Source organism: Belonocnema kinseyi, chromosome 2 (assembly GCF_010883055.1).
Source record: "Belonocnema kinseyi isolate 2016_QV_RU_SX_M_011 chromosome 2, B_treatae_v1, whole genome shotgun sequence".
NCBI classification, from domain to species: Eukaryota; Metazoa; Arthropoda; class Insecta; order Hymenoptera; family Cynipidae; genus Belonocnema; species Belonocnema kinseyi.
The window spans coordinates 15,402,402-15,418,121 of NC_046658.1; the positions used below are offsets into that span (position 1 = coordinate 15,402,402).

The 15,720-nt window shown below is 36.4% G+C and overlaps 1 protein-coding gene across 11 annotated transcripts in view; it reads left to right on the top strand.

Moving 5' to 3' along the window:
* The window catches only part of LOC117167986 (rRNA N6-adenosine-methyltransferase ZCCHC4), a 223,859-nt gene extending 209,773 nt beyond the window's left edge, over positions 1-14,086 (top strand). For all 11 annotated transcript variants that reach the window (XM_033353280.1, XM_033353277.1, XM_033353275.1 and 8 more), the window contains one exon: positions 13,670-14,086. In XM_033353280.1, the coding sequence (XP_033209171.1) occupies positions 13,670-13,755 (86 nt within the window). In that variant the 3' untranslated portion in view covers positions 13,756-14,086. The remainder of the gene's footprint in view (positions 1-13,669) is intronic.
* The last annotated feature ends 1,634 nt before the right edge of the window (positions 14,087-15,720 follow it).

Here is a 15,720-nt window from a genome sequence, read left to right on the forward strand (position 1 = left end):
AGCTATCTAAGGATGGTACTATAGAACGCCACCTCAAGGTAGGCCTAGTGGCGCCATCTCTTGGTCAGGCCGGAAACTTATCAATCCACCCTCGTATTTACAAGCCGTAGAGCGCCTCGTGAAGGCAGTAATGGGGGCTTCAAGGAGTGTGGTTTGTTAAGCAGTCCGCCACAAAGCCATCTTTGGAAAACTGCGACCTCGTCAACTGATGCCGGCTTTAAAAATGCGAACAAGATTTTTAGGTGGCATAAGTGTTAAATTTTTTTTTGAAATTTGACTACATTTTGAGATATGTTAAGGAAATCAAAGATAACAATCACTTAAACATTATATTAAGTATTTTCACTTCAACTATCAGCTCATGTACTAATATACCTAACTTCCGTTTCACAAGCTGTATACTGAATAAACTTCATTATTTCTATACCCATTACGCCCACAAACAGAACATATGCGATGAGAGGAGATTATTGGCTAACTCAAGGTACATTTCAATCATTCAAAAATCTGGCGCTTGTCCTAAATATTAATATTTTTGAACCAAATTTGGTATTCCATCGTTTTAGACCGAAAGACATCGAAAAACGTGTGGGGCGCCAACATTTTCAAAAAAAAAAGACTTTTTAGCCCCCCCCCCCCTATTTCTCATGTCAGATAGGCTGATAAAGAAGCGGAGAGGAACTAAGAAGAACACCAAACCCCAGAAATTAAAAATAGAGAGTATATTAAATATTTTGAAACGCTTTTCGCTTCCGGAGGATCGTCGAGGCGCCCCTGGAGCCGCAGCTAGGAGTCACAGCATGCGGAACGGTGGCGATGGTGAGCAGCGAGATAGGCAGATCTCACGAATAAAACAGCTGGCAAGCAAGAACATCTGCGACAAACGGTAAGCAGTGGAGCATCAACTGTGTCTATTGAGGATGTTTTGGCTAGCGTTAGCTATTTGCAGCCAACCACCTCGACAGAAATATCGTGGAAGAGGACCAAGTGGGATACCACAATGAAAGAGGAATTGGTGCGTCTCTATTACAAAAGTGCGAGGTTTGAAATGAAAATGAAAAAAGGATACAATTTAAGAACGAAATTTGCTGCAAAGCATACTAATATACAGAAAGTCGCACTAAGAGATCTTATCGCTAAGGTGAAGGACATCAGGATTAATCTACGCATCGTAGAAGACCGAGTGATGGAGATTAAACAACAGGTTAATTTGGCGCAGAAAAACGACGGCAATGAACACCAGTCAGAGGAAGCCGCGTCATACGGTCAAGCTGGGGCAATTGATGTTATTCCTCAACCTGTCAATGATCCAACACCACCAAATCCTCTAGAGGTGGATGGTCTTATAGAGGCAGAAGCAGAGGTTCAGCAACCAAAAAAAGCGACTAAAATGGACATACCACATGAACAGAGATGTTATGCGCTTTTATTTTTTATAGAGAAATGCGAGAAAAGCGTGTGGAGAGAATATTATAAACTCTTCTGACTTAAATACTTATAGCTAGCTTCCATCAAAATGGAAGTGGAAGAGCAGCATTCTATTGATGAACTTCCCTTGGAAGATGTAGACGACGAAGACTTGACTGAAGCTGAAGGCACAGGTGCTAGGGATAATGAGCGTTATGTACCGGGTTCATTATAACCCCATCTGGATATTAATAACGATGATTTGGATAGTGCAATTCTAGAAAAACTACAGCACCTTGAAAGGAATTTGGGTCATGATTTAGTAGAGTTCACATACGTGGAACCAAAACTAAGGAATTCTCTGCCGAAAATGAAGATCACAAATGATCTGCGTGCACTAATAGAACATAGGAAGATCTGGTTGGATATGAATTTCAGCAAAGTAAGGTGCAAATTGAGTCGACTAACTCAACATAAAAAAGGAAATAGAACCGGAATGCTGATAAACCATGTTACTTAAATCATCCACCCTCAGCACATCGAGATCAGCAATATTGGATGAGATTATGAACTCCCAACGGCAGAGACTTGATGTTCTTACTGCCAGACTGCATCGGTACAAGAAAAGTAGTGCACGAAGGAAACTGTCTTCCAACAATTTGTAAATGCCTTACAGCTAACATTGCAGATAAGGTATATTTTATTCTTAAATGATGTTATTTGATGTCGACCAGGTGATATAATTAAATAGAGGATGTTATTGTTTGTCGGTATACTGGTGAAAAATTATTTATTTCATGAAACTTCAACGTTTCGCCTTTCGACGAAGGGCCTCGTCAGTCATACAATTATGTACAGCCTAACCACAGAAAACACAAAAAACTGTCACATTGTTTCTAAAAAACGAAGTAAAAACTTTCTATGTAAAATTCTTTACCATATTACTCCTCAATGAAACAAGTCATAACCAGATTTTGGAGTAAAAAGATCTTGGAGCAAAATATTGCAACTGATTTTTCTATCGATGTTAATAATTGCAATTGTAAAAAAGTACATCATTTTCCACAAAAACAGATGCAATAGATGTTGAAAAATATGCGATAAATGACTTTCCCATTGTGTTGGCATTGTCAGAATATTGAAATAAAATAGAAATGTTCGTGGGTCATCACATCATCTTTTCACCCAAGGAACAAGTGATTTTTCACAGATACAGGACATTTACATTATATAGATAAGGTGGTTATAGAATAATTTGATTCGCTATGCAAATGCTCTGCTGTGTGCGCAATATATATCCTACGTCATACATGAGATAAGAAATCAGGATCTCTCTTATTATCTTATCATAACTAATGTAAAAAACTTCTGAATATGGAAACCTTCACTTATTATAAGATAGATATTAACATTTTTGAAATACAAATGGTGATTCTTTGTATGAGAGTCATATACCAATGCTGTGCTCCTATCATCATGTTTGCAATCATTTTTGTGTTCATTCATTCTAGTATCCATATTTCTTTCCGATTGGCCGATATAAACACATTTATTATAACCCATGAAGTTAACATCATAGATAGTATGTGTTTTTAAACCCTTTCTCAACGGGTCTTTACCGTTGGTAAAACATTTAAAACCATCATGGTCAGAACGTCGAACAATTTTAAAACCTAATTTTTCAAACATTATTTTTAAATTATTATTGTGCATTACTGTATATGGTGAGATCAAAAGCTTGTCTCTATTATTGTAACTGTTTTGAATATTTATAACATTATTTGCGTTTTTGATATTACTATTGTTTCTACCCTCTATATGTTGGAACCTTCTGTTTATAATTTTCAAAATGAAATTTTTAGAGTAATCGTTCTCAATTAAAGCTTTTCTGACTAAATCAAGATTTTTATTCTTGCATGTATGGTTGGAAAGTCTAACTGCTCTGTCAAGCAAGGAATTAACCACACTAATTTTGTATTTTATAGGTTGTAAATGTATTAAGGTTTAGATACCTTCCCGACCATGTGGGCTTCCTATACCAGTCAGCGCTCAACCTGCCATTAGCTCTTTTTACTGAAGTGTCTAGAAAGCTTATACTCATTTTGTTTTCTCTCTCCATAGTGAACTTAATCCTTGTGTTAAATTTGTTGGATCTTTTTAACAAATCATCGATGTTTTTCCTATGCACATAAGACAGAATATCGTCAACATAGCGAAAGAAAAACTTAACTTCGTATGGAAAAGTTTTGAGAACACTACTTTCAAGATCTTCCAGTACAAAGTTAGCCACCGCAGTTGATATAGGAGAGCCCATGGGCACACCAAAAGTTTGCCTGTAAAACCTATTGTTAAAAACCCAGTAAGCATTTTCAAGACAAAATTTCAAAAGTTCCATAAACGACCCCTGAGGAAGACTGATATTATATTCTCACTGCGACGAGAATGACATCCTTACAGAAGAACAAAAACGATGTTGTAAAAACTCGCAAGGCTGTAAAGATCTAGTCACTACATATGCTGTTGCCACGATTCAAGCTCGTAAGCATCAAAGAAACTTATACATGGCATACATTGACTACAAGCAAGTTTTTGCCTCTCTGCCGCATGAGTATTTGCTTGAGGTCTTAAAACTTTACAAAATCTGCCCACGCATTATTGACTTTCTAAGTCATGTGGTGAGGCTCTGGGGTACAAGAATCAAGTATTTTGATAATTGAAAACCAAGTGCAACTAGATCCACATGCTTTACGATGGGCATATTTCAAGGAGACTCCTTCAGTTCACTATGGTTCTGTTAAGCGTTGAACCCATTGAGCAGCATATCTCATGGGTTCAGAATTCATGATAATGAGGATGGTCATCAACTGTCCCATCTTCTGTACATGGCTGGCCTGAAGCTGTTCGCTAGTTCTGCCCAGAAACTGCAACAAGTGATCGTTGTCACAAACCAGGTTTCCAATGATATCTACATGGAGTTCGGAATAGATAATTGCAGAATATTGCATTTAACCAGGAGGGAATTAGGGACCGTAGAGTTAGAAAACGATTTCGAAAACCACATTGAGGCAATGGCAAATCGATTCTGCATAATACAAGTTTGCTTCTCGTTAAAGAAAGAATACAACATACCAAATTTCTTTTGCACACTACCTCTAAAAAATTATTAAAACTTCATCTTTTCCTATCAAATACCCTCAGATTTGACATTTGGTCCACATTGGACCGCATATCGTTTGACCAATCCCAACGGATTAAAGAGCTTTCCACCCAAAAACAAAAAACCAAATTTGAGAAATTACTTCCAGTAAAGCAAACTAAACCAACAAATACAGTAAAAAACATCTCTGACCACCCTCTCAACAATGAAATGATTTCAGGCTTATCTAAAGGACATAATTTTTCTGTAGCTGCATCGAAAATCCCAAAAGAAGAAATAATCAGCAATTTAGAATCCATAATATATACCCTTTTACCCGAAAAAGCAAATGAAATACGACGAAGGATGGCAAACATTTTACGCCATGCTCAAGTTCCATCCTCAAACGTAACAAAACAGGAAAAAACCGCAATTAAAGAACTCAATCAAAATAAAGATATTATAATATTACCCGCAGACAAAGGCTACACAACAGTAATAATGAATAAAGAAGACTATAACAACAAAATCATGGACCTTCTAACTGACGATACATAAAAAAAAACTTAAAAAGGACCCCACAAAAACAATAGTCAGTAAAACAGAGACTCTTCTCAAAGACTCTAAACTTGACAGCCAAACAATATCCAACTTAATTCCTACTAATCCCATCTCTCCAAAACTTTACGGGCTCCCAAAAATCCACAAGGAAAACATTCCACTCAGACCGATCGTCAGCGCAATAAACTCACCAACTTACAACCTAGCACGTTTTCTCGCTGCAAAACTAAATCCTTTTACAGGAAACTCCATCACTCACGTCCAAAACTCATTTGACTTTATTAAAAAGATACAACATATTCACATTCAACCCCAAGACATCATAGTGAGTTTCGACATCGTATCTCTTTTTACAAAAGTGCCAATCTCGGATACAATTAATATTATTAAATCTTTCACAAACTTCCCTTCCGAGCTTATACCATTGATAGAACAATGTCTCAATAATACTTACTTCTCGTTCAATAAGCAATTCTACGAACAAACCTCAGGGGCAACAATGGGATCCCCTATCTTACCTGTAATAGCCAATGTTTTTATGGAACATCTACAAACTAAAATCTTTAACCAAGCCAAACTTAAACCAGAATTCTGGTTCCGTTACGTTGATGACACACTTGTCATCTGGCGACATGGACGAGATGAACTAAATAAGTTTTTCGATTTTATCAATCAATTACATCCTAATATCCAGTTCACCATGGAAATAGAACAAAACGGAAAATTGGCTTTCTTGGACGTATTAGTTTACAAAAAATCTGATAACACATTAGGACATGATGTTTACAGAAAACCCACGCATATAAACAGATACTTACATGCCTCCTCCCACCATCACCCATCTCAAAAGCAATCGGTCATCAACTCCCTTGTATACAGAGCTGTCTCTATAACAGACAAAGATAACTTACAAAAGGAATTACAAAACGTTAAACAAATCCTAATACAGAACGATTACACAAACAAAAAAATTGATAAATCAATAAGAAAACACACTCAAAAAAGCAAGTCAACACAACCTATGAAAGAAAGAGAGAGAAAAATGACCACCACTCTACCCTACATCCAAGGTGTCACAGAACAAATAGGAAGAATTCTCAACAAACACAACATCCAAACCATATTTAAACCACCTGCGAAAATAGGACAACTACTAAATAACCCTAAAGATAAAAAGGCACCCGTCAGTGATCCAGGAGTATATAAAATCCCTTGTTCTTGTGGCAAAGTCTATATTGGAGAAACCGGGAGAGCGGTGGGCCAACGTATGAAGGAACATGAAAGTAAAGTCAGGCTAAAACACTTCACGCAATCAGCACTTACCTGAACATGATATCGAAACAGGTCATAACATTTTATTTGATGAAACAGCAGTCATTGCAAAAACACACAACAAATTTACAAGAAAACATAGAGAAGCAATCAAAATCTTAAAACATCCTAATAACATCAATAGGGACAATGGATATAAAACCAATCCGATTTGGCTTTCCCTTCTCCCGGATTTTTTAAAAAAAGACGTGATTGGCCAATCAAGTTCGACCAGTCCCCAAGGTGGGGCGCTCTGGCCAATCACAGGCATCGTAGAAAGTATACCTAAGAACATCATGACCTGATACCTCAGTTTCAGGTCAGCCCTGAAGATGTGAACTGCAATGTTCACGAAACGTCGGCAAACAATTCGTAGTTTTTTACACGAGTGAAACCCGAAATATCTCTTTTTATCGGAAAAGAAAATCAATGCAGTCAACACCTATGCCATCCCTGTCTTGACGTACTCCTTCGGGCTCATCAAATGGTCTAACACCGACCTTGAAAACTTATACAGAATCGTCCGCGTAGAAATGACGAAGCACCGAATGCACAAGAAATATTCAGCGATTGAAAAGGGAGTTATACCTCTACATATAGAGGGCAGGGGCGTCGAAGATTTTTTTTAAATTATGTGAGTCGCAAGTTATACAGTTGCGAGGACTTTTTTAACAGCAAACGAAATGTTGAGCCTTACAGTACCATTTGTAAAGCGGGTCTTGACTACACGACCTGAAATTTGTCCTCATATGGGGCCTTAAATATCAGGGTACAAACCATAGAAGAATTAGAAATACAATGGAGGCAAAAAGCTATCTACAGCGAGCACCCCAAAGTATTAGATCAACATGAAGTGGATACTGATGCATCCAACATTTGGCTACGAAAGGGTGTTCTGTATCCAGAGATGAAAGGATTCATCATTGCGATACAGAACAAGGTTTTCAGCACCAGGAATTATCGCAACTACGTGTTATATCAAGACACGGTTGACCGGTGCCGATTATGCGGAGATACGAACGAATCCATCGAGCACATTATTGATGGCTGTCGCGTAATGGCTTAGAGAGAATATACGCACAGAAATAATTATTCAACGGGCATTATATATCAACAACTTGTCCTAAACCTAGGACTCTTAAAAGAGTGGATGCCTTCCTATAGATACATTCGAATTCCCGTTTTAGAAAGCGAATATTACATCTTATATTGCGATGTTACTATCCAAACGGATCATTATATCCGGGCCAATCGACATGACATCGTGATGGGAGAAAAAAAAGGTGGACGAATCTACATCATCGACATTTCTATCTCACTTAACCGAAATTTGCGGTCAACCTATACAACCAAGAACTACAAGTATAGCGAGTTAAAGAATAAAGTAAAGACCATATGGAGGAATGTGAATCACGAATCTATTCATCCAAGTGTGATGTCGGCATTGTAAAAAACGTTCTTGACCATCAGGAAGCAAGTGACTAAAAACCTGTGGATTGGCAGATGGTAGCTCTAAGAAAGCATCCAGAGGTGACTATTGATACCTCCAACTCTAGTGACTGCTCGTAATTGTCGACCTACAGCATCAGCGCAGGAGGTTTCAAGCATCGTATTGGATTGACTTTTAACATTCAAATCTCATCAATCTCTTGACTTAGTCCGTGGCTATGATGTATAACTGGGTTTACCCAAGTAAAAGTTTTAAAGAAAATAGTAACTTAAAGTTTAATTCAGTAAAACCGTAACATCTTTTAAATATAATTAGTCGAGAATAATTTTTTTTATTCTTTAATATTTTTGGGTGCATTTACGAAAGCTTCGGACCTTCGATTATTTTAAAACAACTTATATTGATGTATTTTGATACGTTGATTACGAATATGGTAGTGAAAATTGTTGCAAATTTCAATTTCATGGGAAAACAATATCTTGTTGGGAGCGGAAACGTAGGTCATGTAGGTTCCCATTTCCGACGCCTCATATAAGGGTGAAAAGGTCCCTTTCTGACTAGTCAAAGAATTAATGTAGGTCACGTAGGTTCGCCTTTCCGACGTCTGATCGAGGGGCAGGAACGCACCAATGTGACTGGTCATAGAAATATTGTAGGTCGCGTAGGTTTCCCTTTTCAAATTCACATCGGCGGCGGCAAGTCACCCCTGATGAAATAGCTGAAATAGCTCAAATTCTGTTCTTTCTACCTTATGCATCTGATTCAGTACCAGCAACTCCATGACTGACATCTGTCGAATTCATCCCAAGATTCTTCAATTTTCTTTAAGTGTAACTTAATTTCATACCTAGATTTGCAATTTATTTTGATTTGTCTTGCTGTCTCAACTTCAGCCATATTAGTAATTTATCTACGTTCTGGGATAAACTTGACTCGACTGTTGGATGCAGTCATCTTTTCTCGCTAAAGCCTTCAGTTTTTCTTCTAATATTCTAGATATTCGAGACCGTTAGTTCCATTAAAAGAGCGCTCTCACCTCCGACTTACACTCACTGATATCCAATTACAAAGGTCATTAGTTCGTTGTTATATTCTCACGCGAGCCGTTATAATTTTCCTTATCTCCGTCAAAATCTGTGTCAAAGGACCATGTTACGGGCCTTTATTTTATTAAATTTTTGGCCCGTGCGGTAAATAATAATGCAATATGTTGCAGAGAAGTTCAATAAACTGATCGCGTTTTTATAGTTAAATTGTCACTTGGAATTTATTAAACTGACGCCATGAAATAAGTTACATAATTAAAATTGTAGAGTGTTATTTACAAGACGGTTGTGAGAGTACTGACTCTTCGCTATCTCTCCTTGGTTATCGCCCTTGGCATCGCCACACGTAAGATCATGCACATGCATAAAAGCTTGCATATCAATTCGTCTGTTTCGCGATTACGCATTTCACGCCGTCAAGGTGAGCGCGGACATTTGAATCTCCAGTGTCTGCATAATCGAATTATTTTAAGTACAACTCACATCGTTGCAAGTAGCAGAGATCCTATTCTTAAAATGGTAAGGAACCACGAGATGATTAGCAAAGGAGCGTTCCTTTACAAAGCCCTGGAGCAGCCGTCTGAGGTCCTTGGCCTGAATTTTAACATCAGAAATAAGGAAATTCCATTACTCTATCTAGATGATTATTTTCTAAAAGCTACAGTGAAGAAAGCAGAGGTTGAAAAATTCCGCCGAAAGTTACTTCACAAGAAAGTGCACGGAAACTGTTACAGAAATGTAGAAGAATAGTCCTGGTCAAAAGAGGAAACTTTTGCTTATCTCAAATCATCAGGGCTCACATCAGGTATAGAGGGTTTGATTTTCGCGTGCCAGTATGGTATAATTTTCACGTTACTATAGCGCGACCGCATTTTATGTCAAGAAGTTCCATACTATCTGGCTGTACCACCCACGGGAGAACTGTGCATCTCTACAGATATAATGCGGCCCTAAGATTTCCTTATTATCATCTTTGTCGCTCTTACGATGTTCATTGCGACCCTGCCCTGTCGAACGCTCTGAGGGAGGTAGAGTCAATTGTCCAAAAATAGAAGTGCCAAATTTTCTGTAACTACAATTTTCGGATACTTTTTTCCGTCGGACACTTATAGTGTGACATCGTTCTCTAAGACTTCGAGAATCGAACTATATTCATGATCGAATTCTCGGTTCCGACCGCCTACAACGTCACTGCTAAGGATAATAATAAGGAGAAGAGGTATAAAGACCTCAAAAGGGAGCTGTAACGACTGTACCCAAAATATTCGGTTAAGGTAATTGTCCTTGTGATCGGTGCTCTCGGAGGTGAAAGCTATCACTGGCTCGTAAGCTGAAAGCCATATCATAACCATACCATAGCTGGTCTGAGAATTCTCCTCTGAGAACATCCTGAAATGTTATAACACATACGAGAAATCTTGAAGCGCTGACCGAAAACGAGGAGTTGGAAACTCATGGGCTAACCGCGAGGATCTCTTGGGAATATCCTGGGAATGGCTCAAGGTTTTATAATCTATAACGAGTCTTACTATCTCCATTGAATTGAACTTAGAAGCGTTTAAAGGTTGTCGTTAGACTCTTTTAAGGTTTTAGCTTAAAATGTGATCCTTGCGTTTCGTTAATGCACACTAACTTTATCGAGCAGAGAAAATATCTCATATATAATATTTGTTCGGTATTCGTGTTTTCTCCTTCATGAGAACTCTCCGTCATTTTGCGAAAGTCTCACATTTCTAAAACACTCCTATTAAAGGATTGAGACAAGGTTTGCCTAATATTCTAGTCGAAGGAATAACATGTTATAAAAAGAGTCCTGTCAATTCAGTTTAGTCACTTATAATCAGAATAGGAATTTATTCCTCCAACTGTGCAAGAAAGCGACTATTTTGAAATCTCAGAATTAGGTGTATTTTTCTGCGTAAGCCACATTAAATCTTAATAAATCCCAAAAAGCAAATACTTTAAAGTATTATCAATTCTAGTTGAGAATTTCTCTCCGACGCTCAGCCTTTTACGAACCATTCTTCTCGTTCGATGACGCGATCTATATTATTGTACCGCTCATGCCTCTAGTAAATACTTCAAGGAAGTGTCCCTTTTCGTAGTCTCAGTGCACCTGGAGCTGATCTTCTAATTTAAAATCTGGAGATCCATTGTGATGCAATAATTGATAAAGAATAGGAAATTACGGCTACTCGAAATCTAACAAATAAATCTCTGCTTTCCGTTATCATTGGCGTTATTAAATCATTGAAGAATAGACTCAGTGTTTACCCTGCCATCTAGTCGAGGTAGATATATCTCTGATTAGAATTTAAAATCAGTTATTACAAAAAAAAACTTCCTGTAAAAGCCTATTACGAGTCTAAATAAAAGGAAAGGAAATGTTATCATTGAAAATACGATTCTCTCCTTGAGAAAAATTGAAGAGACTAGATTTAATGAAGGATATTCTAAAACTGGTTAGAAAGTTATGTTTCATAGTGTGAATCTTTGTGAATAAATAGGGGAATAAGAAGTGAAAATTTACTTCAAATTGAACAAAAATATGGTTGAAGAAATAATTTTTTTGAGCTCTCTGTATAGGCAAGGGATCAATTTGAGAATAATAGAAAACTGATAGCTGCAGTCATCAGAAGTAAGGAGTATTTTATCCAAAGAGATGGATATCATCTGTTAAACTACAATTTATTGAGTTATTCGTATCAAGCCCTCTCTGTGGACAAGGGACTAATTATAGAGAACAGAAAGGCTGACTATGAGAGTCATTAGCACAAACGTGCGTTCTTTCTGATAAGACATATTTATTCTATAGAACGTAAGATTATTTTTGAATGAATTTTTATTTTGCTCGGAATTTTACGCCTATTCTCATGAAACCCATTTTGTCTTTTGGCTTATATTAATTACAAATAAATCCGATTAAATAAAATATTTTAATAAAATAAAACATTTTTCTCATTTATAGATTCTAGTATTTTAATTATTCGTGTCCCAGAAGTAAAATATCTTCAATATTAATTTATGAATTACAGCATTTGTAATTACAAACATTTATTGAAAATGCACATTTGGCGAGCCTATCTTTATACTGGACTTTAAATAGATTTTTAAAACTTTCATGTAGGCACTGTCAAGTACTATTAAATGCAAAACTAATCCATAAGGTTTGTCGCTGGGCTCAGTAGGATTTTATTTTCCGAAATTCATACCAGCAATTTATGATTGGGAAATGGATTAATCTGACATTAAATTTCATAATATAGCACACATGTATTATATGTAGTAAAGCTTTATATCTCATTTTCTTATAATTAGTTATTCTTAAGGTTATACATGATCCAGCATTAGCAATAATTTCATTCTAATGAGAAGAAGAATGTGAAATCTCATGTACGTTATTTTCAATTATGATAAGAATATTCCTCAATGCTTATATTAATAACTTTCATACTTTTCACCTGTTTTTACATTGTATCAACATTACATTGTATTATTGTTCCAATAGTGTTATGTGCATGAGTTGCGATTGATACTCTTCTTAAGTAGCTGCGAGAGCGCCACCAATTTGAAACTACTGGGAAGAAATTTAATTTCAGTTTAATATTAACAAGAAATGTTACAGTAAATAATTAATTGTAAATCGTAGTAAAACCTTTTTGAATACAATGAATTGATATTCAGTGCTCTTTTTCATTACCATTCCTCCTTTAAATTCGAGATATCCAATAAATGGCAAAACTGTTTTATTTACTGATAGTATTTAGCAAATTTGAGTGATTTCAGAACATTCTATTGTGTAATTTTTATGACTCATCACACACACAAACACAAACATACCCAAATGTATTTATATTATAATTTTGTATTGAATGCTATTAAGAAATCCTTCTTCGGCAGCATTTCTAGACCCATTTGTTTCGACGGTTTTTTTATTGTAGATAAATATTGACTCTTATGCTGACTAAAAAATTTCAATTTTTTACTTGCTTTGGGTATCTAAACGCAACAGACATCAAGTCTGGCATTTGGGACTTTCTAGCGAAGGGTTATTTCCCAGAAATATTAGGCACTAACTAATATCACCGCAAAAAATCGACCACCTTCAAATTTGGAAGGCAGTAGCTCCACAAGCAAAAAAATGTCAGGAGGTTTTCATAATGCTTACACGAATCTGCTAAGTTTCCTGATTAGAATAGTGTTTCTTTAATTTCTGTACAAAAATGTCGTTCAATTTAGGAATTGATGGAGCTATCGCGCACACTGATTCTTTTCTTCATAAGCGCAATAACGCAGCTCACCTCAAAGTTTTAAGAAACTTTTTCTACTACTTTGGCATGAACATTGCCTCATAAAACTCAAGATTATTCTGAATGACTTCTATCGCGGAAAGATAATTGTTATAAAGTTTTATGGACAAAATAGGAAACAGTGTACATTACCCTACAGTTTAAGCTATTGAACGGCGTAAGAGCTCCATTCAATTTCTAAATAAAAAATAAAAAATTACTTGGACGAGAACTTTAAGAAGAAACTTTGATTGCATCTAGAATTAAACTGCACTAAAACTTTGAGATTTTATATGTTTGAGTGCAAAAAGTACACCGGAATGTAAAGAAAATCCCATACGAGAGACATCTACATTTATTTAAAAGCCAAATCGGTTTTGGACTGCGATAATATGAAATTATTGACTGTGAAACATTTACATTATGTAAAAATTTGTCTTTAAAGTATTAACATGCGTTTCATCTTTAGGTCACGTTGGAAAAGATTGCAAAAAGAAAAATTTCATCCTGCCAAAATCAATGGAACTTCCGATGAAAAAGAAGAAATTCAACTAATTACATTGTTTTAATTGAAAGGAGATAAAAAATTTCCCGGAAGCTTCCGTCTTTCTAACGAGCATGAGGATTTACGTTTTTGTTTATTATTAAATACTTATGACAATAATTATAATTATGTGTACTTTTGAATGTATAGTAAATTTCAAAAACAATATAAAAAAGTGAATGTGCATTTTAATATTTCGCTTCACTTATGGCACATTATTTTTTAAGTGTCCTCACACATAAATACCAAAGGTATGTAAATGAATTTTGACAGGTGCTTGGACAGAGTTTACCAAATTATTGTTTGTTTTCGTGGAAAAATGAAATTGATATTTGACCTTTATTTTGAACATAAATATTTATTTTCCCAAAAACCACTTGTAGGATAAAAAGGGCGTGAAATTCACATCAGTGCATAGTGTTCTAAATGGCAAATTGCTATTTATTTAACGTCTATTAGGACTATACGTTGCTGAAATAATGTTCCTTGAACTCCTTATTCTATAGAATACGTATCTGTATGCTCGGCTACGTTTCCACAACAAGTAAAAATTTATTTTTCGAATTTGACATATGTTTTTGGACCACAAAAAACTGTACAAAGGAAAATTCTGATAAACAAATTCTTACAAAAGCAATCACGTTGTTCGACTACAGACAGGCGTACATGTTTCGTAAAAAATAATTTTTCTGAATAAAGGAGTGTTAAAATGTCGAGAATTAATAAGAATGAACTGAGAGTAAACGATAATAACTTGAAGAATCAACCTTCGAGTAATTCCTTGTGAATGTACTTTTCTTTAAAAAAAAACCTTCCAATTCAATTTAAAAGAGATCCTTAAACATGCAATTTCTGATTTATTTCACTATGCGGTAGCTGGACTATTCTGCAAGTTTTTTTATACAGCTTTTAAAATATCAAAATTGTAATAAAAACTTTGAATTAAAAGTTGTTCTTCTAGAAAAAAATATTTGCAACAATAGGTCGACCTGCGTCACGTATATTTTTATCAAAGGGACATCTTGGAAGCGGTGTTTCCAGCATAATAATAATAATAGCTACTGACAGGGTTTCCCATGCCAAATAGGCTGATAACGAAGAGGAGAGGGACTAAGTAGAACACCAAATCCCATCAATGAAAAATGGAGAATATATGAAAGATTTTGAAACGCTTGTCGCTTCCCGAGGATCGTCGGGGCGCCCCTGGAGCCACCGCTGGGGGCCACAGTATGCGGGACGGTGGCGATGGTGAGCTGCGAGATGGTCAGGCAGATCTCACTAATCAAACAGCTGACCAGCAACAACATCTGCGACAAACGTTAAGCAGTGGAACATCAACTGTGCCTGCTGAGGATGCTTTGGCTAGCACTAGCTGGGAGAGCATCAATTGGGATACCACAATGAAAGAGGAATTGGTGCGTCTCTATTATGAAAGTGCGAAGTTTGAAACAAACAAGGAAAAAGGATACAATTTAAGAACAAAATTTGCTGCAAAGTATCTTAATATACAAAAGGTCGCTCTAAGAGATCTTATCGCTAAGGTGAAAGACATCAGGACTAATCTACATGTTACAGAAGACCGAGCAATGGAGATTAAACAACAGGTTGATTTGGTGTGGAAAAACGACGGCAATGAACATCAGTTAGGGAAAGCCGCAACAAACGGTCAAGCAGGAGCAATTGATGTTCTTCCTCAACCTATTTATGATCCAACACCACCACATCCTCCAGATGTTGATGACCTTATACAACCAGAGGCAGAAGCAGAGGTTCAACAACCAAAAAAGTGGCGAAAATGGACATACCATATGAACAGAGATGTTATGCGCCTTTATTTTTTGGCAGCGAAATGTGGGGAAAGTTTGAGGAGAGAACATCATACCAGGTGTATACATATGAAACCGGTATTGCCATTTAGCGGCCAGTAGGCACACTTGTAGGCACTGTCGGAACTTACCATTTGTGCTAATTGGCGT